At 49.7% G+C, this 21,613-nt stretch overlaps 1 protein-coding gene across 5 annotated transcripts; it reads right to left on the reverse strand.

Annotated features, from left to right (window-relative positions):
- Positions 1-3,689: 3,689 nt before the first annotated feature.
- Positions 3,690-21,607, reverse strand: ACAD8 (acyl-CoA dehydrogenase family member 8). Of its 5 annotated transcripts, none has more exons than XM_027092990.1 (11): positions 21,476-21,607; positions 17,084-17,184; positions 16,479-16,648; positions 15,753-15,862; positions 15,277-15,353; positions 14,826-14,963; positions 11,333-11,468; positions 11,153-11,250; positions 7,648-7,800; positions 6,978-7,080; positions 3,690-4,494 (listed from the first exon to the last, which is right to left on the reverse strand). In XM_027092990.1, exons 1-11 carry the CDS (start codon positions 21,582-21,584, stop codon positions 4,442-4,444), a joined length of 1,248 nt encoding a protein of 415 aa, XP_026948791.1. In that variant the 5' UTR covers positions 21,585-21,607; the 3' UTR covers positions 3,690-4,441. The 5 variants fall into 5 exon arrangements, with proteins under 5 accessions (XP_026948791.1, XP_026948793.1, XP_026948792.1 ...); XM_027092992.1 differs by lacking the exon at positions 21,476-21,607 and adding an exon at positions 18,373-18,391; XM_027092991.1 differs by lacking the exon at positions 21,476-21,607 and adding an exon at positions 17,624-18,356.
- Between the last annotated feature and the right edge of the window lie 6 nt (positions 21,608-21,613).

Here is a 21,613-nt window from a genome sequence, read left to right on the forward strand (position 1 = left end):
GCCCCTGTGGCCGCCAGCATGATCCCAGTGTAGAGCTGCTCCATCCCCACAGCCTCCTGCACCCCTGATGGCGGCTCCTCTCCTCCCCTTCCCCCTCTAATCCCGGCTTCCATCTCAGTAGCAGCATCATTTCTGGAATGCTCTATGAAGGGGTCGCACGTGCACAGCCCTGCGAGCTTGCCTTTGCACTCACCTGGCTTCCCTGGGGGTCCATCCGAGTTCTTAGTGTCTAGCCGACTTTGGGTGATGTGTCTTGCCCGTTCCTGCATGGGACTGGCCGCCAGCTACAGTATCACATGGGTGACGATAGCTTTTCTCCAGTTGTTCTCTATTTGTTCAATAAACATCGAGTTCCTGCTTGATGCCAGGAACACACCAAGAAGAAAGAGATGAATCAGGTGTATTTCTGACTCTGACAAGCTTAAAGCCTGTGGAAGAATTCACAACCCATTAGACCCACAGGATGATTTATAGACAAAATGGAAAACAGTGATATTCCAGATTTTCTGTGGAAAGCCCAGAATAGTGTGAGGGGCTCAGGGCCATGATCCAGGTGAGGGATGAGGAAGGTAACCAGTGGACTGTCCAGGCGTGTTGTTTACGTTTGTACTGTGTATACGGCTCTTTACCAACGCCTGAGAAAATGGTGATGTTGATAATGTGACGATGCTGTAATGGTGTGAAGTTGAGGAGTGAGAGCCGCATCCAAGCTGAGCGGAACTGCACCGGAAATGATCCGCAGGCCCCACGCGGCCAAGGCCTGGCGGCTGGAGGTTCCCCTGCCCTCTGCCAGCCTGGAGACAACGGGCAGCTGCTCCTCCTGTCCTGTGGGGATGAACTTCCCTGTTTGTGAGGACAGGAGGGCGTCACCTAGAAATCCCCCCTGGGCTTTGGACCACGGAGCTGGGTGACAAGACACCAGCCAGGAGACAGTGGAAGGACCAGAGGACATGGGGCATCACCTTGCTCACAGACAGTGAGGTTGGACACACCTGAGGCGGAGATGACCTTGGCTCCCGGGGACCCTGCCCTGGTCCCCTCTTCCCCTGCTCACCCACTACTTGCCACAGGTCACTAAGCATCTAGGATTAGGTTTCCAGCTGCAAAGTCTTGTCCACTGGGTCTCCCACTCTACCCTGGCCTCAGTGGCCCCCTCCTCTCTCCTCCCAGGGGGAGGTAGTATTGGGGAGTGACGTGGGGATGCACACTTTGTCATGGCCCTGTGGCAGCCGACCCTGTCCCCCTGACATAGACAGCATTCACTCACACGGCGTCTGGCTGATCTTGATTCCCAGGAATGACAGGCCTTTCCAGTGCCAAAGAGGCGACAAACTTTGGGTGAGAAGAATATATATGGACATGTTCAGACAAAGCAGAGGATGGACCACAGGATCTTTACTGTGGAACGGATGAAGCCGAGACTTCTGGGATCCTGGGAGAAACCTCAGTGACTTGTTCTTGTGCTTATGTGTTTCTGTAACGTTGGCAAAGGGAGATGCAATCCTGCCGTTTACCTGGAAGAGGCAGACGGGAAACAGCTGGTAATCAGCACTAACTGACTACCACGAGTCATGATTTAAATATTTTAAAGTCTGTCAGGAGATGTGCAAGTTGAGCGAGACACTTAACCTCCCTGCAGTTCACTGTGCTCGTCTGTGGGATGAGAGTGCTTACTGCACTCTATTCTGAGCCCTTTCTGTGGATTCTCTCACTTGATTCACCAGTTATCCTATGAGAGAGGAACTTTTATTCTCTCCAGTTTACGGGAGGAAACAGGCAGAATTTAAGCGATTTTGCTTTAAGCCGCAGTTGGTGGCAAAGCTGGCAATCAAAGGTCGGGGGAGTCTGACTCCAGAGCCCAGGCTCAAGGGGACGGCAGCACGTTTTCAGCAGGGCTGTCCTGCAATTCAATTCCAATAAATTAACACAACAAACATCTCCTGGGTGTAACCTCCTGGGTGTCTGTTCGTGCAAGGACCCCCCTGTGAAAACTAGGAGATAGTTTACAGGGAAGTGTTTTGGAGAAGTCCTACTGTTTTTAAAATAACTGAGCAGAGACAGGACTTCTAATTTCTCAAATCTATAAGGGATACAGACGTTTTTAACAGGTGACCGAAATCCTCCTCTGTTCAAACATCCATATACTGGAGTGGTTAATTTCCCCTCCCCCGTGACAGGGTCAGAGTAGAGGCAGCCCGAGGAGACCTGGAAGAGTTCAGACCCCTTGGAGGTGCAGTTGTAACTGAGGCACTGCGTCCCTGGCTCAAGCCCCCCACCACCCCCGAGCCCCAACCCCCGGCCGGGCACTCTGCAGGCCTGGTCCTCGATGCCACACCCCGAGCAGGCTTCCAGCCCGTCAAATCCAGCCATTTTGGGCTGCATCTGGTCACCTGTGCGCGTCCTGCGCCCACCAGGGCCCCTGGCAGTGGATTTCCTCAGGACCTGTCTGCTCTGCTTCTGCTGGTTTCACTTATGGACCAGCTGAATGGTCGATGACAGAGATGAGCTCCAAGTTCACTGTGTTCTTGCCACAGGGCCCGAATTCAGGCTGCTGGGAAGCTGAGCTCTAATAAGTAACCAAAGGCGAAGCACGTGTGTGCAGAATCCCAGCGGCTCACAGAGCTCTCAAGGGTACAAACAGCATACCTGCTCTGGCCTTGGGTCAGAACTGGGTGCTGGAAGCATCCTGAGGACCGGGAGGCCATCCAGGCCCCAAGGCAGCACCACACCCACTCTCCTGCTACCTGGCAAGTTCAGGCTCAAACAGTCTCATCTTGCCGGCTTCAAGAACCTACTGACTGGCCGGCCTCACGCTCTGTCTTTCCCCACTCAAATTCCTCCCCCACAGGCATCCCAGAATGTTCCTCTCAGTGGATTAATCTCATCACATCTTCCTCATTAAAAGCCTTCCATGGCTCTCCAGTGCTCGGCCTTCGTAAGGCTGCATCCAGATTGAACTTAAATCTTTCCATCCCGGGACCGCCCCGCAGAAGCAAAGTGTCAACAGCTCCCACTCACAGCCTGCACTTTTCCTGCTCCTGGTTCTTTCCTGTCTGAAGCTGACCTTCTTGGTTATCTTTAAATACCACACATCATCATAAAGGCTTAATTTGAATTCCTACTTTCTCCATGAATTCCTTCCTACAACACTTGTGCGGCATCATTCTCTCTTCCGTAGACCCATCATTATCTTGCACTGCAGCTGTGGAGTTAGGCTTCTGAAGGTGGAAATTTAACTTCAGCTTCGCGGTAGACCCACAGCCTGTCCCCCCGCACTACCCAGTACAGTGCCTTAGACTTCGAGGTCAAAACAGAAAACACCTGTCGTAGCTAAGGGCACATATGTTGGTCTCTCTAAACACTGACTTATAGTTAAAAAAATACCTTGGATATTTCTTTTATAGAGATGAGATGAAATAATGCAGTGATCATTTATAACAGGGTTCTCTAAAAAGTCTACATCTTTGGGTATTACTTTAAATCTACTTTCATAAATCATAAACACTACTTGCTTTACAAGGCTATTAATAATTTAAGGAACCTATTTTTAAAAAGTCAACTTGGTCAAGGAGAGATTTTTGTTTATTATCCCAAAGTCTAGTTAAATGTTTAATTAAATGTAATAAAAATTTAAAAAATAGTCGTGAAGGCTTATTTAGAAAGATAAAATAAAAACCAGTAGACCTGAAAATGGTACAGAGAGGGGTAGATTTATTAATGTAGTGATTAAAAACATTTAAAAAGAGGAGCAAAAAAGCAAAAACTCAGAAAAAAAGTATACTCAAAGCACTTATAAGGAAATGTCACAGGAACTTTGAATACCATTCCCAGACCACATGCTTCTAAAACAACAAGTATTCACAGTTCCAAATAATCTCAGCCCTTGATATTCAGATAGTCCAGAAGTGCAGATACGCCCTAAATCTCAGCTTAGGAGAAGGATTTCCAAACACTCATTTCATCATGATTTACATTCAGAGGAGGAGTTGCTGCAAAGGAAGAGCAGCCCACAGAAACCTTCTGCATCTTCAGCCGAGGCACAAAGAACAGAAAAAGACAGGAAGACGCTTTCTCTCCATTTCTCCTTTCCCACACCTTTGCTTTACAGTCAGGAAAAACCCTCAACAGAAGTACCCAGATTCCCAGAAGAGGAATCTGGTGAACCAGCAAAATGCAGACTGTGGATCCAGGAAAGGACAGTGGTTTCGTGGTCAGTGTTCACTGGTCACCCTCTGCGTCAGGAAAACAAGGCGGCACGTCTTCTTGTAACGTTCCAGCCAGGGCAGCTCCTGCCGTCCTCCAGGTGCCGCCCTCCAGCTGACGCTGTGATGGTGCCCTGGACAAGCACAGCCCTTCCAGCGCATCCTGGACTCACTGTGACAGTGCCGTCCACATGGAACCACTCGACACTGATCCTCCCATCGGAGCCTCAGTCCAGGGGCTACTCCTGCAGCAGGCTTCTTGAGATCAGTATCCGCATCACTTCGTTGCTGCCTGCAAGAGCGAGAGAGGATGGAGGGGCTTAGGAGCTGCCGGGCCTGAGAGTCAGCAAAGCTCTGGCTAGGGATGTAAAGGGCAACGTCGCTTTTTTTTTTTTTTTTTGCGGTACACGGGCCTCTCACTGTTGTGGCCTCTCCCGTTGCAGAGCACAGGCTCCGGACGCGCAGGCTCAGCGGCCATGGCTCACGGGCCCAGCCGCTCCGCGGCACGTGGGATCTTCCCAGACCGGGGCACGAACCCACGTCCCCTGCATTGGCAGGTGGACTCTCAACCACTGCGCCACCAGGGAAGCCCGGCAACATCGCTTTTTATCTTGAAAGATGTCAGGAAGTGAGGAAAAAATTTACTTTTAAAAAAACCTCTATATATGGACATATATACACTACCAAACGTAAAATAGCTAGTGGGAAGCAGCCGCATAGCACAGGGAGATCAGCTCAGTGCTCTGTGACCACCTAGAGGGGTGGGACGGGGGGGTGGGAGGGAGACACAAGAGGGAGGAGATATGGGGATACATGTATACGTATAGCTGATTCACTTTGTTATAAAGCAGAAACTAACATACCACTGTAAAGCAATTATACTCCAATAAAGATGTTAAAAAAAAAAAGTAACCTCTCCTGATAGTCAAAGCAAACAAAATAAAACAGCAGAACATACAATAGTATACGTAGTATGACTCTACTTCAAAAAAATGTATCTATGGGGGGGTGGGATGAATTGGGAGATTGGGATTGACATATACACACTATGCATAAAACAGATAACTAATGAGAACCTATTGTATAGCACAGGGAACTCTACTCATTGCTCTGTGGTGACCTAAATGGGAAGGAAATCCAAAAAAGAGAGGATACATGCATATGTATAGCTGATTCACTTTGCTGTACAGCAGAAACTAATACAACATTGTAAAGCAACTATCCTCCAATAAAAATTAACTTTAAAAAATGTATCTATACAAGTGCAGAAAAAGGTCCAAAAGAAGATATTTTTGGTCTTAAATATAAAAGGAGCCCAAAGTATTAGTTCTGATGTCAAAACATGAATGATCTTTTTTAACTTTTCTTATATTTTGTAAGTCTTCAACAATAAATATACCAACATCACTGGTAATCAGAAAACTGAATTTTAAAAAAACAAAAACATTTTCCCTGAAAGAAGGGGTGGGTCAGTTGCTTGCTTCATTTTTCCACTCTTTTTTTTTAGTTTATTTTTTTATTTCCACTCTTTTTAATGCAAAAAGAAATATTCACCACCATGAGGAATGACTAATCACACATCTCGAATAAAATCAAAGCTGAAATTTCCTATCTATCCAATAACAAAGTCTGGGGTGAAACAAGTCACGAAGACCAGTGCGCACATTTTCCTACAAGTGGATGATGGTGTGGCCTGAAATAAGCATATCTGGCTTTTCTCAGTTATTCTAACAGGGTTGAAAGAGTCAGAATGAAGGGAAGTCTCCCGCACTCACCAAGGCTGGAAAGCAACAGCCACGTACGACTGGAGTCACAGAAGGAATGAGGCGACGGGTTTGGCCTGCGCACTAGCAACCCTGCTCATAAACACGCTTTAGGGACAAGGTTTGCAGCAGAAAGCAGATACTAAAGCCTGTGACTTGGACGTGACACCCCGTGGTGGCTCTCAATGTGGCTTCCAGACAGGCAGGAGCAACCTCCCTGAACCCTCGTTAGAAATGCAGATCCCCAGGCCCACCAAGACCCATGGAGTCAGAAGCTCTGTGCTCACAAATCCTCCCAGTGGTCCTGACGCTGGTCGGGTCTGAGAAGGATGCTTCAGAAGCCACAGGGAGGCTGGTGCTTCCTTCAGGTTCCTTCACTCAAAGTCACTTCCATAAGCCTTTGCCTCATCTGCTGCCTTTGCTACAGTGTAACAACCTCAGCTGCCTACTGGCTAAACAACAGTCATGTAATTTGAAGACTTCCAAATCAGCATAGAGTGGAGAAGGCCCTGCAGAGCCCGACGCCAGCAGCTTACCCATCTCCTGCCCGTGGGCCTGTGATCGGCAAGAAGATGCCCATGTGTGACAATTAATTTACTGAAAGCTCCATTAGCAACACTGATGGTCATGATCAGTGTGTAGAGGCTGGAGATCAAACTAGCTCACATCTACCCTGGAAGTTACTGTGGAGAAGTCCTGGGATCCCTGAGGACCAAGTATTTTACAACAGTGAAGAACAGCCGCTGCTGCAGTTTTCAAAATGCTTTCTCGGATGTTATCTTCGTTTGTGCTGTCTCTATAAATGACAAAGGCAAAGAGCAGAGAGGGGTGACTCGGTGACTTCCGTGGGGACAGAGCAGGGCCTCCCGGCCCCCAGGCCAGGTCAGGACGGCACAGCAGGCCCCTCCAGAGGGGGCCAGGAGCAAGGAGGGAGGAGGAAGACAGGAAGCACGGCGACAGACGGCAGGGGTGACGGCTCCGAAAGGGAGAGAACCACCTTGGCCACTTTTACCTTCGAGGATCTGATGGACCCTGGAGTCCCGCATGTACTGCTGGACCGCGCAGTCCTTCAGGTAGCCGTAGCCCCCGTGCATCTGCAGGGCCTGGTTGCAGATCTGCAGGGACACAGGGATTAGATACCTCGGATTCTGAGAAGGCTCCGGAACAGGGGCTCCTCTCTCCGCCCCAGCCCTGATCTGGCTGCCTGCCCTGAGCCAACGTGAGGAAGGTGAAGGTGCCAGCCAGGCCAGAGGGTCTCCGGTTCTGTGTGCACAGGGACAACGAGGGAAGTCTGCTTCCTGAGTGAGCCAGTCCCCACCCACGAGGGACTCAGAGGCCTCTGCCCTTCTCGCCTGCTGTCTGCAGGGAGAGGCTGCCCGCCCCACACCAGCTGGAGTTCTGGTGAGCGGCAGATGCAGCCTCGCTGTGGAAATGGCTCTGTCCCTGACATTTAAACAGTGCTGTGGTCTGACCCTTCTTCCAAAGGCAGCATCTCACCCAGCGCACAGCCAAAGGGCAGAGACAAAACCTGATGTGCGGCGGCGTGGAGCAGGTGAAGTGCCGGCCGAGCGCCCACGTGGGCCTCTCCTGAATAACTGACGCCTTACGCAGCATTCCAGGAGCAGCCGGGCGGCCCGCCACAGGCCGGTCACCCAAGAGAGGCAGACAGCAGCACCACTCACCGCAAAGCATTCGTCTGTAGCGAAGAGCTTGGCCATGGAGCACAGGGCCACCGCATCCTCACGTTCCTCCTGCAGAGCCACGGCTGCGTTGCGGATCATCAGCCGTGAGGCCACCAGCCTGGCCACCATATCTGCCAGTTTGAACTGCAGGTACTGCAGTGAGAGGAGAGAAGAGAACCAGACACACAGACAGGCTCAGAGAGCCACCTCTAACCGGGCCGCTTCTAAGGGGCCCCAGGCTCCACAAAGAATGTGCCTCGTTAAGTTCTAAGTCCACTGCACTCCCTGCACTTCAGCATCTCGCCTCCTTAGGAAGATGCTCCCTCCGTCTGTCCCTTCCACCTACAACCAGTAAAACGCCCACAGCTCTGCCCGGCACGCCCTGGGACCCCGAGCCCCTGCACACCTCACGGGGGGTGGGCTGGGACCCAGCACGGGCAGGGCCAGGAAGCAGTGGACGTGGTGCCCGAGACCCCTGCCCCGGCAGCAGCAGCACAGGCCATAGCAGCGCCCCGAACCCAACAAGCTAGACACAGCAGGGCGCCTGCGACCCCAGCTCCGGCCCCGCCCCCCCCGCCTGCTGTGGTGGCAGTGCTCGTGACCCAGGCAACCCCGAATGTGGCAGAGGTGCCCGCCGTCCGGTGCCCCTTGAGGCGACATCAGCCACAGGCACAGCCCCAGGCACAGCAAGCACCAGCACGCCCAGCGCAGCACCTCTGGCAGCAGCGGCAGAGGCAAGAGAAACCAAAGCCCACACTACAGCGCCACCTGCCGAAAACCAAAGGAAAGTTAGAACCAAGTAAAAAAGCTCTACCCAAGAAGGTACTGGCTACTTCAAATGGGCCAGCAGAGGAACAACTCACCAAGCACCATGCAGAAGCACGGTAACACGTGGGACAACAGAAAGACGACAATTCTCCAGAAACCAGACTTAAAGTCATGGAATACTGGGACCTAACTGATGGAGAATTCAAAATAGCTGCATCAGGAAACTCGATGAGTTACGAGAAAAGTCAGATGGGCAGTACTTTACCAAAGAGACTGAGACTCTTAAGAAAGAATCCAACCAAAATTCTGGAGCTGAAGAACTCAATAAATGAGACGGAAAATGCATTAGAGGGCAATGGGGATCGAGCCGACCACAAGGAAGAGGGAACTAGTGAGCTCCAAGACGGAAATCTAGAAATGATTCAGGCAGGAGAGGAGAGAGAGCTAAGATTAAAAACACGGGATCCTACGAGAGCTATCCCACTCCATCAGGAAGAGCAACAGAAGGACAGTGGGCATCCCAGAAGGAGAAGACAGGGGAAGGGAGCACAGAGCTTGTTTAGAAGTAAGAGCTGAGGGCTTCCTTGGTGGCACAGTGGTTAAGAATCCGCCTGCGAATGCAGGGGACACGGGTTCGAGCCCTGGTCTGGGAAGATCCCACATGCTGCAGAGCAACTAAGCCCATGCACCACAACTACTGAGCCTGCGCTCTAGAGCCTGTGAGCCACAAGTACTGAAGCCCGCGCACCTAGAGCCCGTGCTCTGCAACAAGAGAAGCCACCGCAATGAGAAGCCCGCACACCGCAAGGAAGAGTAGCCCCCGCTCACTGCAACTAGAGAAAAGCCCGTGGGCAGCAACAAAGACCCAACGCGGCCAAAAATAAAATAAATAAATTAAAAAAAAAAAAGAAGTAATAGCTGAGAGTGTCCCAAACCTGGGGAAGGAACTGGATACACAAGTCTGTGAAACTAAGAGAAAACCTAATTATCTCAACGCAAAAAGATCTTCTCCAAGACACATAATATTAAAACTGTCCACAGTCAATGACAAAGAAAGAATTTTAAAGGCAGTCAGAAAAAAAGGGCAATAACCTACAAAGGAACCCCATTAGGCTAAGGGCGGAACAGAACTATCTTACAATCCAGCCGTCCCACTTACGGTATTTTTCCAAAGAATATGAAAACACTAATTCAAAAAGATACATGCACCTCTATGTTCACTGCAGCACTATTTACAACAGCCAAGATATGGAAGCAACCTAAGTGCCCATCAATAGATAAATGCACAAAGAAGACAGGGTGTACGTATACAATGGAATATTACTCAGCCATAAAAAAGAATGGAATCTTGCCTTTTGTGACAACATGGATGGACCTAGAGAATATTATGTTAAGTGAAATAAGTCAGACATAGAAAGACAAATACCATATGATTTCACTCATACGAAGAGTCTAGAACACACACAATAAATGAATGCACAAAACAAAACACCACCACGTAGATACAGAGAACAGACTGGTGGTTACCAGAGAAGAAGGGGGTGAGGGGAGGGTGAAATGGGTAAAGGAGATCAACTGTTATGCTGATTGATGGAAATCAGACTTTCAGTGGTGAGCTCACTGTAGTGTATACAGAAATCCAATTATAATGTATAAGTGAGGGACTTCCCTGGTGGTCCAGCGGATAAGACTCCACGCTCCCAATGCAGGGGACACGGGTTTGATTCCTGGTCAGGGAACTAAGATCCCACATGCCACATGCTACACGGTGCAGGCAAAAAAAAAAAAAAAATGTATACATGAAACATATAATGTTATAAACCAGCATTACCTCAATAAAGAAAAAAGAAAGAAAAACTGGAACACAAGCAAAAGAAAAAAGAGATAAATCATCTAATCCCATCCCCCTGAAATAATTACTTCTTGCATTTTTCAGATGTATCCCTGAAAGTGTTTCATTAATATTTATACAGGGACTTCCCTGGTGGTCCAGTGGTTAAGACTTCACCTTTCAATTCAGGGGGTGTGGGTTCAATCCACAGTCAGGGAGCTAACATCCCACCTGCCTTGCTGCCAAAAAATCAAAACATAAAACAGAGCAATATTGTAACAATTCAATAAAGACTTAAGAAAAAAAATGGTCCACATCAAAAAAAAAAAAATCTTTTAAAAGAAATTTAGGGCTTCCCTGGTGGCGCAGTGGTTAAGAATCCGCCTACCAACGCAGGGGACACGGGTTCGAGCCCTGGTCTGGGAAGATCCCGCATGCTGCGGAGCAACTAACCCCATGTGCCACAACTACTGAGCCTGTGCTCTAGAGCCTTCAAGCCACATCTACCAAAGCCTGCGCACCTAGAGCCCGTGCTCCACAACAAGAGAAGCCTCCGCGATGAGAAGCCCCTGCTCGCCGCAACTAGAGAAAGCTGTGCACAGCAGTGAAGAACAAAAGCAGCCAAAGACAGACAAGTAAATTAATTAAAAAAAATTTATACATATTCATGTATTCTGTAAACAAAGCAGAAGCATACTCCTCTAAAATGTCGTGCTTTTTCTTGCCAGTCAATGTATCACGAATCTTTTCACGACTATAAGCAAAAATTATTAAACAATTATTGACAGAAATAGAGCACAAGTTCTGGCTGAAATGGGGGCAGAACCCACAAGAGACATCAGGGCCCCACAGTTGTAGAGAATGTTCTAGAGACAAAAGCAAAAGCTAGGACACCGGGGAAGTTACCTGGTTACTGGCCAGGGGCTCTCCAAACTGCTTCCGGACCTTGAGGTGGTCTCGGGTGAGGATGACCGAAGCATAAGCAGCGCCCAGAGAGCAGGACGCTAGGAAGGACGGTACCAACACGTCAAGTGAGCCAGGGGACCGTGCTGCCCGCCCGCCGCTCCTGCCCCCTGGGGTCCTCACCGACATTGATCCTCCCCCCGTTCAGTCCTCTCATGGCAATGAGGAAGCCCTGGCCCTCGTCCCCGATCCTGTTGGCCACAGGGACAGCACAGTCTTCAAAGATCACTGCTCGGGTCGGCTGTGAGTTCCACCCCACCTGGCAAAAATCAGGGGCTGTGTGGCTGCCCAGAAGTTGACCGCTCAGGGCAGCGTCCTGTCCACCAGGCTCTCCTATCCCTGGACTTAGTCCCTCGGGAACTTCAATGAGGAAAAATAGAAAGGTCACACAAATATCTGTCGACTCAGGTTTTTCTCTTTCAGCTCAACATTTTCAACACATTACGAGCATCTACTTCCTAGCGCCCACTCCACCAGACCAACCTGTCCCCAAACATTTCCCACCGCTTCCTTCAGGATCGGGCAGAGCCCTCCTCCTTTGTGGCACCTCCATGAGTATATTCTTCTATAAAAAACATTGACGGTATAAGGATTACTCGGAGTATGTGTCCTTTTATAAGGACAGCGCAAGGATCATAATGACCAAGAGCCACCCTTGTCCTTTGAAGAGCTCAGCGTTGTTGCACGTGGTGCCGTAACATCCACCACGCTGGCCATCGGCTGCACGGACCCGGCGAGATGCAGGCACTGGCGCGTGGGAGCCAATCACACACACCTTCTCTCAGCTTGGCTGCCGGTGACGTCATCCTGGTGACATCATCCCGGTGACATCACCCCGGAAGCCAGAAATCGGTCCGGGGAGAGTATTTCCACCACAGAAACTGGCAAACACTGCACATGAGGGGCTTCTTGGTGTCTGCTTTTCCCAGGGAGCTGAGGCTCAGTGAGGCAGATCCTGAAGAGCACAAGACCAGACAAAGCCCCCGGCTCCCCGACAGCTGAGAGCCCCACTGCCCTCGTTCAGGGCTCCCTGCCGTGGGAAGAGGCGCTCCACCCACAGCCTTTTATTTAAGGTTTTTCTTCCAAGAGAAGGGCTCAGTCCTTCTCTTCTGTCCGTCACCCTGTACCCTCGATTCCACTCAAACTGTTCTGCGACCTGTGCGGCTGGCCTGTTGACCATACTTCTGCTTCTCCTCTCCCTCCCCGGAAGCACTCCCATCTCCAACCTCCATCAAAGTCGAGCTTCGCTGGAACCTCCTGAGGCCCTTCCGGTCGCCTGAGCCAGCACTGACCTCACTGTCTTTCAGGCCCCCAAGTCTGAAACCTTCCCACACTGGCCTGTGTGGTCTCCCTGGAACTTACCTCCCATCCAGAACATACACACGTGGAACGGGGCAGACGGGCAGACCTTAACGACAGCCAATCATAAGAGAACCACATACAAACAGCTGCTACCTCCTAGCCCCTTCCTGTGAAAGCAGCTCCCTTCTCCCCGGGGCAGAGAACCCCGCTCCTCAACCCCCAGAGCCCCTGGGAGGCTGCAGCCAGAAAGAAGACCCTCCTCCCCACCCCTCCGGCAGCCCCGGCCGCCCAGGACCAGGGGAGCCCTGTCCCGTCCATCTGTCTTTCCTTCCACAGACTGCCTTCCCACTGCCACCCCTCCTACGGGAAAACGCATTCTTCTGTACGAAACCTTTTAACAATTAAATCCAACATAAAACAATTCCTCACACCACTTTCCCATAAAGCCAATGCAGAACTGGTTGTTTAAAGCTCTCAGCTACAAAATGTGCTCAGTAGGCCAAGTCAAAGCACGTGCCTGCAGGAAAGACGGCCATGCAGCTGGAGAGAAAGACCCGCTGCTCAGGCCATCACGGCAGCCAAATCAGCCATGGCGATCAGTGGGTGACCCTGCACCCGGCCTGCGCAGCCCTGCCTGCCTCTCCAACTTCATCCCACACCGTTCCCTTTGCTCACGACCCCCCGGCCACACGGAGAGGCTCTGGCTTCTTCAAACAGGCTCATCCTGCCCCCACCTCGGGCCCTCTGTCCCACTGCCGTCTCTGCCCAGAACTGTCCTCACGGCCGGCTCCCATGACGCTGCAGACCTCATCTCAAAGGACACCTCATCTTCAGAGAGTCGTCTGTCCCCACCCTGAGAAGCTCTCCTCCGTCCATGACGTAGCCTCCAGCCTGCCTTCCTCCCTTGCCCTGAGCGCTGATGGAAGGCACCGTGTTGGTTCCTGCGCCCACCCTCCACCCTGCTGCTAACAGGCCAATTCTACAGGGCAGGGCGCGTCCGTGCGGGCCCCTGCTCTGTCCCACCACTCGGTACAGTGGACCCCTGCTAGCTGCTCAACGAATGAGACACCCTTCCAAATTCCCCACACATTATAGGACACGTAAAGCAAGACGCATAATTAAGAAGAAAACAAGCAAAAAGAAATACGATATATATGCTTAAAAGCGAGAGGAGACAGAAAGTAAAGGTAAAGAGACGCTTTTTGTTGATGGAATTTACTTAGTTTTTCTCCAGGCCCTAACCTTGTCAGCTTTGGTATGCTATCAACCGATACCAGAAATACTGATGTGCTGAAATAATCATCACTGTCTTTATAAGCACAAACACCAGAATCAGTATGACTTGGTCCTGGAAAATTATGTCAGGCTCCATGTCAGTCTGTCTTATAATCCCAAACAGACATTCCTAGGATTAAGAAGTCTTAGAGCTACCTATCTCATATACCACGTGTACACAGCTTACATAGCTTATAAAGGTAAGCCGATGTCTTAGAATCCCAGACAAGCTGTGGTGATTCTTGTACCCCCAGGAGCGAGTGTAAGCCTTTGCAGAGTCTGTGTCTAGCAGGTCCTGCTTTCCTGTACAAGAGAAGGGGCACTGAACCTCTGAACTCCTAGCAGCTACAAAGGTTCAGGAAGGTCATGAAGGGACGAATGGGGAACCGGGGAGCCAGGAGAGGAGAGGTAGATTAGGGGCCATTTCATTACTGACTTCTCTCCAAAAGCTCCAACTCTAACAGTACCTGCTGGAGGTGGAGGCCAGTCACCTGGCCTGGCCCACCGGACTAGATCCCACCCTCATCACCAGTGACAGTTACATAACCACAGGTCTACTGTTCATGGCCTGGCTACTTCTTAATCCTAAAAACGTCTTCTCGAAGCCTATGGAAACACTCTTCCTCTTACATTACTGAAAGACCCACAATCACTTCCAGTGAGTTTTACTGTATTTTTATTTAGAGAAGAAAAGTGGCCCATATGCTTTTCATTGCTGAGACCTCTAGTCTTCTGCAAGCATTTCCTCCTGGGGGAACAAGAGGGCATCAAGATAAGAAGGTAGATAAGAGATACAGGCCAAAAGTGGCTGCAGGAGAGATGACAGAGAAACCCCTCCTATTGATGAACTTCCTGGCAAATGCTGCCACTTCACCAGCGGTCCAGCGCACTCTGACGCCCTATCCCGCTGATACACTGTGGAAACCCTAATTGAAGGCCAGTGAGCCAGTGTGGAACCCATTTCCCGAAACAGAGCAGAGGCTGGTCTGGCAGAAGCAAGAGGCTCACGACCTGACTCTCCCTGTCCAACCGCACTCACCTTTCTCTCCTTCTTGCCGAAGCTGAGGCCAGGGGTCCCCTTCTCAACAACTATGCACGAGATGCCTTTGGGGCCTGGTCCTCCTGTTCGGCACATGACCACATAGATGTCTGCTTCGCCTCCACCACTGATGAAGGCCTGCGGGTTTGGAGAGGGGAAAACACTGCGGTCCTCTGACGATGGGACAGTGAGAGATATGGTGGCACAGAGAAACTAAGGAGGGTTACAAAGAGCCGGCACTGAGGCTGTAGAAAGGACAGACACTAGTGAACGGAACTAAGTGGACTGAGACCCGAAGAGAAACAGAGACAGTGAACACGGGAAGTCGGCCTGAGGTTCCCTCCCACACGTACCACCCCCGGGAACGTTCACTCGCGGACCTGGGGTCCAGGCTGCGGAGGCAGGAGGGGGACAGTCTGCCCGGGGAGGACCGAGGACGGCATGCTTGTACCTTGGAGCCACTGAGCACGTAATGATCTCCTCGTCGCTTGGCGGAGGTCAAGAGGGAGGCGGCATCACTCCCACTGCCTATGGCAGGGACAGGAGGGAAGCGTAGAGGTGGGAGAGGGCCTGGGAAGGTAAGGAAGCCCCGGCAAGGCTCTACCTGAGAAATCTTCCCTTACAAAAAACACCTCAGAGTTTGATACTTTAAAATGCATATGGCTGAGAAGCTCTCTATACTTGTGAAAACTGCATACGGCAATCAGACCCTTTTCCATCTCCCATCACACTAGCTTGCAAGGAGCCTCCTACAAGGAGGTTCTGGTCTGCAGCCTGGAAAGACTCTGCCCTAGAGAGCTCTTAGCCTGTGACATCAGGCCACGGCCATCAGGCACTCCTGGTCAACAACGGCTACACGTGCGGGGCTGAGAAGGCACGCCCCGTGATTTCCCATGAGCCACACCTCCTGCTGCATGGCAAACCCACCTGGTTCAGTGAGGCAGTAGGAAGCAAACTTCTCCATGGTACAGAGTGGAGGGCAAAACCTGTGCCTCTGTTCCTCACTTCCAAAGGTATCAATCATCCAGGCACACATGCTGACAGGTACACCAAGAAGAGACATTGACAGAGATAGAGAGGGAAAAGAAAAGGAAATTTGAGGGGGGAGGGGAACGGGGAAAGAGAACAAAGGCAGCAAAGTAGAGTGAAGCAGAACAGAGTGGGAAGGGAAAAGTCACAATTGAGAAGATTCATCTTTAAAGCAAAGGCCTGGATTAACACATATTCCTGGAACACATACTACCCAGACGTACCCAGGGCCAAGGTATTTCCCACCTGGATGCTGTTCATGCTATTTCTAGTTAGGTTAACTGAGCTCCCTAAAAATCAAGGAGTCACATGTCCTTTCCCAAATTAGTGGAGGCTTCATCTCTGGGCTAAGGAAAAGGGAACAGGCCCCAACCACTCTACTGGAGAAGTCTGTTTGGTACCAGGTCAATCTGGAATTTGGGAGAAGGCCAGCATTCTCTAAGCAACATACAAGATGACAGATTCAAGTCCAACAGGGAGCAGCAGACCTAACTGCGAACTTTTAACTGTCTAGTCCTTCAAGGACAGCCAACCTGAAAAGAGCAACCTTTTCCCTGTTTATATAAAATTTCCCAGCCAGCCCGCACGAGCACGTCACCGTGCTTCCCGATCTTGGCCACTCACTTGTGGATGCTTATGTAGGCTGTGGTGCTGGTGCAGCCTGTGGCCAAGGCTTCAAAGATGACAGAGGTGTCGAGTCGTGACAGTCCAGACCCTCCTACATCTGTTCGTACGTAAATCCCCCCAAAGCCCAGCTGGGCTGCCTTCCGCATCACATCCACTGGGAACAGCTCCTGCGTACGAAGAGCGCAGGGTCATCAGCAAGTTATTCACAAACGGCCTTTTCTTTACAGGGCACAAGGAAGGATCGAGACGTTTGCACTCGGGAGAGAGTAGGGAGTCTCTTAACATGCCTTTTGTCATCTATATAGTGGAACCAGTTAAAATGCATTCTATAAGGACTGGTTTCTGGCATCAAAGTTTCTTTTTATCATCAATAGAATTGCCTTGGTTTAAGAGTGCCCAAATCTCTGTGCAATTAAAAGAAATGATATCTACAGGATGCAGAAGATGCTTTCCAGGAAAGGAATCACACCACTCCTGGAACTTGCATTCGCTGTGAGAGTTTTAAGTGGAGAATAAATACCAAACAATCTGGATCATAAGGAGGAGATAAGGGTCACTGCACGAGGTGTCTGTGGGGATATCCAGCATAGGAAAACCCGCACCTTCTGGTCCCACTCTGCCATGTTTGGCGCCATCTCCCGGGCAGCAAAGTTGAACGCCACTTTCTGGAACTCTTTCTGCTCTTCGTTTAGTCCCGTAGAAGCTGTGGGCAAGGCGGCATTTACTCAGAACCAGGACAGGGGTCAGGGAAGTGTACTGCAAGCAAGAAGCACCACGAAGCCCGGGCCGGCGGTGGACCTACGAGAGCATTCCCACAGGGCACACCACCTCCAGCACCCACCGTTAATCAGCGTCTTGATGTAGCATCACCTGCCTCCTTCCTTCTTTACTCCCAAACAGACTGGCTGACTTCATTTACCTTGTTACTTATTCTTTCAATACTCATCTTCATCTCTTCCTCCTCACGAATCCACATTAAAGGAGTAATAAACACACTGACCCTCAAATTATGATGAACATATTTTTCCTTCAGGATGTCCTGCATTTTCTGTATTGGAACCTGTGCGTATTTGTCTACCAGCTACAACAGTTTCATTTTAAAACATCAGTCAGGAAAGGAAGATACGTGTACTTTGGCTTACCTTCCAAATTAAGGAAAAGATCCTGTAACAAAGCTGTGCATTTGACAGTCACTGATAACAATGATAACGAGTCTTCCAGTGTTGAAAACATGGCTAAGGCCTTCCTAAATCCGTCTTCACCTAATGGATTCACAATTTTTAGAATATTTTCTTTCCTAACTGTTAATGCTGTGACTTTGGGTAACTCCTTCACTTCCAGGTCTAAGCTACTTAAAAGCTAAGGAAATGAACTGACTGAGCAATACCAAGAGACAGGTAGTGGACAAGTTTCTCTGGAACCTTAAACATTTTGTAAAAGACTATACTATTCCAGTATTTCATCAAGGGTGATACTCTTTAGGAGAAAGATATCTGCACGAGCCTACGTGAAATAGTGACCACTCAATTCACAGTGTCATTACTTTACAACTTTTCTTTAAAGAGCCAGTTCCCCGAATGACACGAACACTATTTATTTTCTATGTTTTTTTTCAAACACTGTGCAGAATGAGGTAGGACTCAATTGGAAAGCAGAGCGACAGGCCATCTAGCTGGTCATGTGGGCCTGAAATATCTTTCCCGTTTTGCAAGGTGATAAGACTTTCAGCTAGAGACAGGCCAGAAGCTAAAAGGGAAGAACCTAAGCAAAGCTCCTGTGAAAAACCACAACCTTTTGGGAACCGTGTAGAGAATCTAGAAATGAAAGGACCATGAATCCTGGGAGCCACCATGCAGAAGGGTCAGCAACCTGCACAGGGTGACAGACTTACGCTGCTCACGTTATCTTTCTTTTGTTTTCTTAGGACTGCCGTTTTGAAAGGACCGCCTGCCTCACATGTGCCAGGAAGAGAGAACGGAGTGTCTGCTGCAGCTGGAGGCACAGTGGTGGCTGAGGAAACATCAGGGGAAGAGGAAGTGTTGGGCTCTCCACTGCTTTCTAAGGTTTCAGCCTTTTGGTCCTGGGGTGATGCTAAAGAGCACACCCGACCACGACTTCCTTCAGTGCCTGACTGTCCTGCGCGGCCCTTCCCACTGAGAACAAGGGCAGGTGGCAGCATGTGTCTCTGGGTAGACCTGGGCCTCAGGAGTGGCTGCTGTGTGAAGCAGGACAAAGCTGTCTGTCTGTAGCAGGACCCTCACCAAAATGGGAAACTGAGAAGTGATGAGTTGTGAGGATTAAAGATGACGCTACCTTGAGAAGTCCAAAGCAGAAAACTACGTTGGGTGTTGCTCTCGGAAATGTGGTTAGGGATAAACAATTCATGGTTCCTTGCCTGGGAGTCGGGTCATTTTCCATTCACAAAAGAATACTGACTGTCTACCATGGAGCAGTGCTGGGGTGTCAAAGATGAAAATGGTCCATTCACCCAAAGGATGACATAAGTGGTGAGAAAGCAAACATCTGACTGTACACGGGCTACAATACTTCCGTCCCAGCAAGAGCTCAATATGTGTCTACAGATATTATTATTAGTATTTGACAGAGTAAAACAAGTAATTCAGGGTATAAAAGGTCTAAGAAGTAGATCTGAATTGCATACAAAGTAAATAAGAGGGAATGGGTGTACACAAATCAGATGTACAGGCACACCTTGTTTCATTGCCCTTCATTTCTCTCTGCAGAATCTGTGTTTTTCACAAACTGAAGGTCTGTAGCAACTCTGTGTTGTCAAATGATGGTTAGGCTTTTTTAGCAATGAAGTATTTTTAAATTAAGGTATGGACATTGTTTTCTTAGACACAATGCTACTGCACACTTAATAGACTACAGTGCAGTGTAAACATAACTTTTACAAGTACCCGGAAAACAACAAAGTCGTTATTGCAGTATCTGCTTCATTACAGTGGTATGGAACCAAACCTGCAGTATCTCTGAGGTGCACCTGTATAAATACAACATAATTACATATTTATTTAAGATAGATAATAATCAATTCTAGATAATGGAATGCTAACAAAAGGAGAACACTGCTTGGAGAAAAAAAGTGGAAATGGCAAGCTAAAAAGTAAATTATACACAAGAAAGCATGGTTACTGAGTAAAAATACCTAAGTTCTCAGAAAACATGCACTGGAAAACAAAACAAGACGAAAACCAGGAACTTCCCTGGTGGTGCAGTGGTTAAGAATCCACCTGCCAATGCAGGGGACACGGGTTCAAGCCTTGGTCCGGGAAGATCCCACATGCCACGGAGCAACTAAGCCTGTGCGCTACAACTACTGAGCCTGGGCTCTAGAGCCCGCGAGCCACAACTACTGAGCCCGTGAGCCACAACTACTGAGACCGCTGTGCCACAACTACTGAAGCCCACGTGCCTAGAGCCCCGTGCTCCGCAATGAGAACCCTGCGCACCACAACAAAGAGTAGTCCTGCTCGCTGCAACTAAAGAAAGCCCGCGTGCAACAACGAAGACCCAATGCAGCCAAAAATAAATAAATAAATAAATTTATTAAGAAAAGAATCTTTGAATGCATCCAAAGGCCAAATCTAGCCAGAGACTCAACAGTTCTGAGAATCCTGGAGCTCAAGGAACGCTTGGGAAGCTGCAGCAAATCACAATGAGGGAGCACTGGACAAGGAACCAGGTGTTCAAGATCTGGGTCTGCAACTATTAATTATACAATTTTCAGGAAGTCAGGCCTCCAGACTCCTCCCTCAGCCTCAGGTGCCCTGCTGTAAAACCAGGGGGCTGCACTAGACACTGAGCAAGTTTCCTCATCTGTAAAATGATATATCAGATATAATGAAAATCATAACGCTCTTAAAAATTACTTTTCACATTAAAATATGCCATGAATCAATGAGAAACCTTTGTTGATCACTTCCATTAACTTGATATTCTAATATGTAGAATGATACACCTAAAGGACAGTTTTCTTTCATTTTACTAATTAAAAGAGCATTAAAAAGCACCTTCAACTGGTTGAAGTTACACCACTAGCCACCGGATATACTTATATTTAACCAATTTGTTGCCAATCAACAAAGGTGACCTTGCTTACCGAATTCTAAGGGCTAGGATAGGGTGGCACCCTGTGAAGGTCTTTTAGAACATTGAGAAGAAAACTGTCCTATACCTTGGCGTCCTTTACAGCTCTGGATGTCGAGCTAAGGCCCTCACAAGCTACTCTGCTGTTTTCAAAACTGTCATTTATTAAAAATTTTAAAAAAGAAAGACTTCAAAAGAAAAAAGTGGTTAGGCGCCCGACAACGTCACAAAGTGTCTGGTTACACCCTAGGCGGCCTAGGTCCCCCCCACTCCGTTACTGGCATCGAAATTATTTGCCTGGTGCCAGGAGACATTCAGATCTGTAAGCTCTGGTAGTTTCCCATTTGCAACAGGTTATTTTTCTGCAGAAATTTCAACAGTTAAAGTGTTTTGTAGTTACAGGTGTTGTTCTATAATTTATATATGGGAGCAAACCTTGTATCACCGGAGATTTTGTTCACCAATCACAACCAGCCCCGGGCTTTTCACATTCTTACTGCCTTTAGAACCGATGGTTGTGATTTAAAAAAACAAAGTCACGAGCTTCCGCGGCGGAGCCCGTCGTTATCCGAAAGCAGATGGGTAACGACGTAGCTCCGAATTGTGAGAGGAAAGGTCGCAGGGGCGGCCTCGCGAAACGTACCGCCAGGTTCATAACGCAAAGCACGGTAAGGGCGGTCTGTACAAGGACGGACCAGCATCGGCCACCGGGCTGAGCCGCCGAGGGTCGCCCGCCCCCGGGGCCGCGCCACGTCTAAGCCGGGGAGACCACTAGGCCCGGGGCGCCCGGACAGGCCGACGCGGTGAATGAGGGCGGCCAGGCCGGCTAGGAGGGCGGCCGGGCCGGCCAGGTGGACGGACCCCTACCCCCGGGCGAGCCTTACGATCGATGCAGGAGACCACGCCCCGCCGACCGCTTTCGGCGGGGGCCTGGAGCCCGCCGCGCAAGCCGCGCAGCCGCGCCCCGACACGCCACCACGGGACCCACAACATAGCCGCCGCCTGCTCCACTCCTTTCAGCT

Source organism: Aethalodelphis obliquidens, unplaced genomic scaffold (assembly GCF_003676395.1).
Source record: "Aethalodelphis obliquidens isolate GAN/ISIS:26980383/991018 unplaced genomic scaffold, ASM367639v1 scaffold82, whole genome shotgun sequence".
Classification (NCBI taxonomy): domain Eukaryota; kingdom Metazoa; phylum Chordata; class Mammalia; order Artiodactyla; family Delphinidae; genus Aethalodelphis; species Aethalodelphis obliquidens.

Coding starts and splice junctions, on each gene's coding strand:
- ACAD8 (XM_027092990.1), bottom strand. CDS start 21,584: ATGTTGTGGGTCCCGTGGTGGCGTGTCGGGGCGCGGCTGCGCGGCTTG. Junction 7,801..11,152: donor AGCCCCTGGCCAGTAACCAG/GTAACTTCCCCG, acceptor CTCTCACTGCAG/TACCTGCAGTTCAAACTGGC. Junction 4,495..6,977: donor GGTCCATCAGATCCTCGAAG/GTAAAAGTGGCC, acceptor TCGCTCTTGCAG/GCAGCAACGAAGTGATGCGG.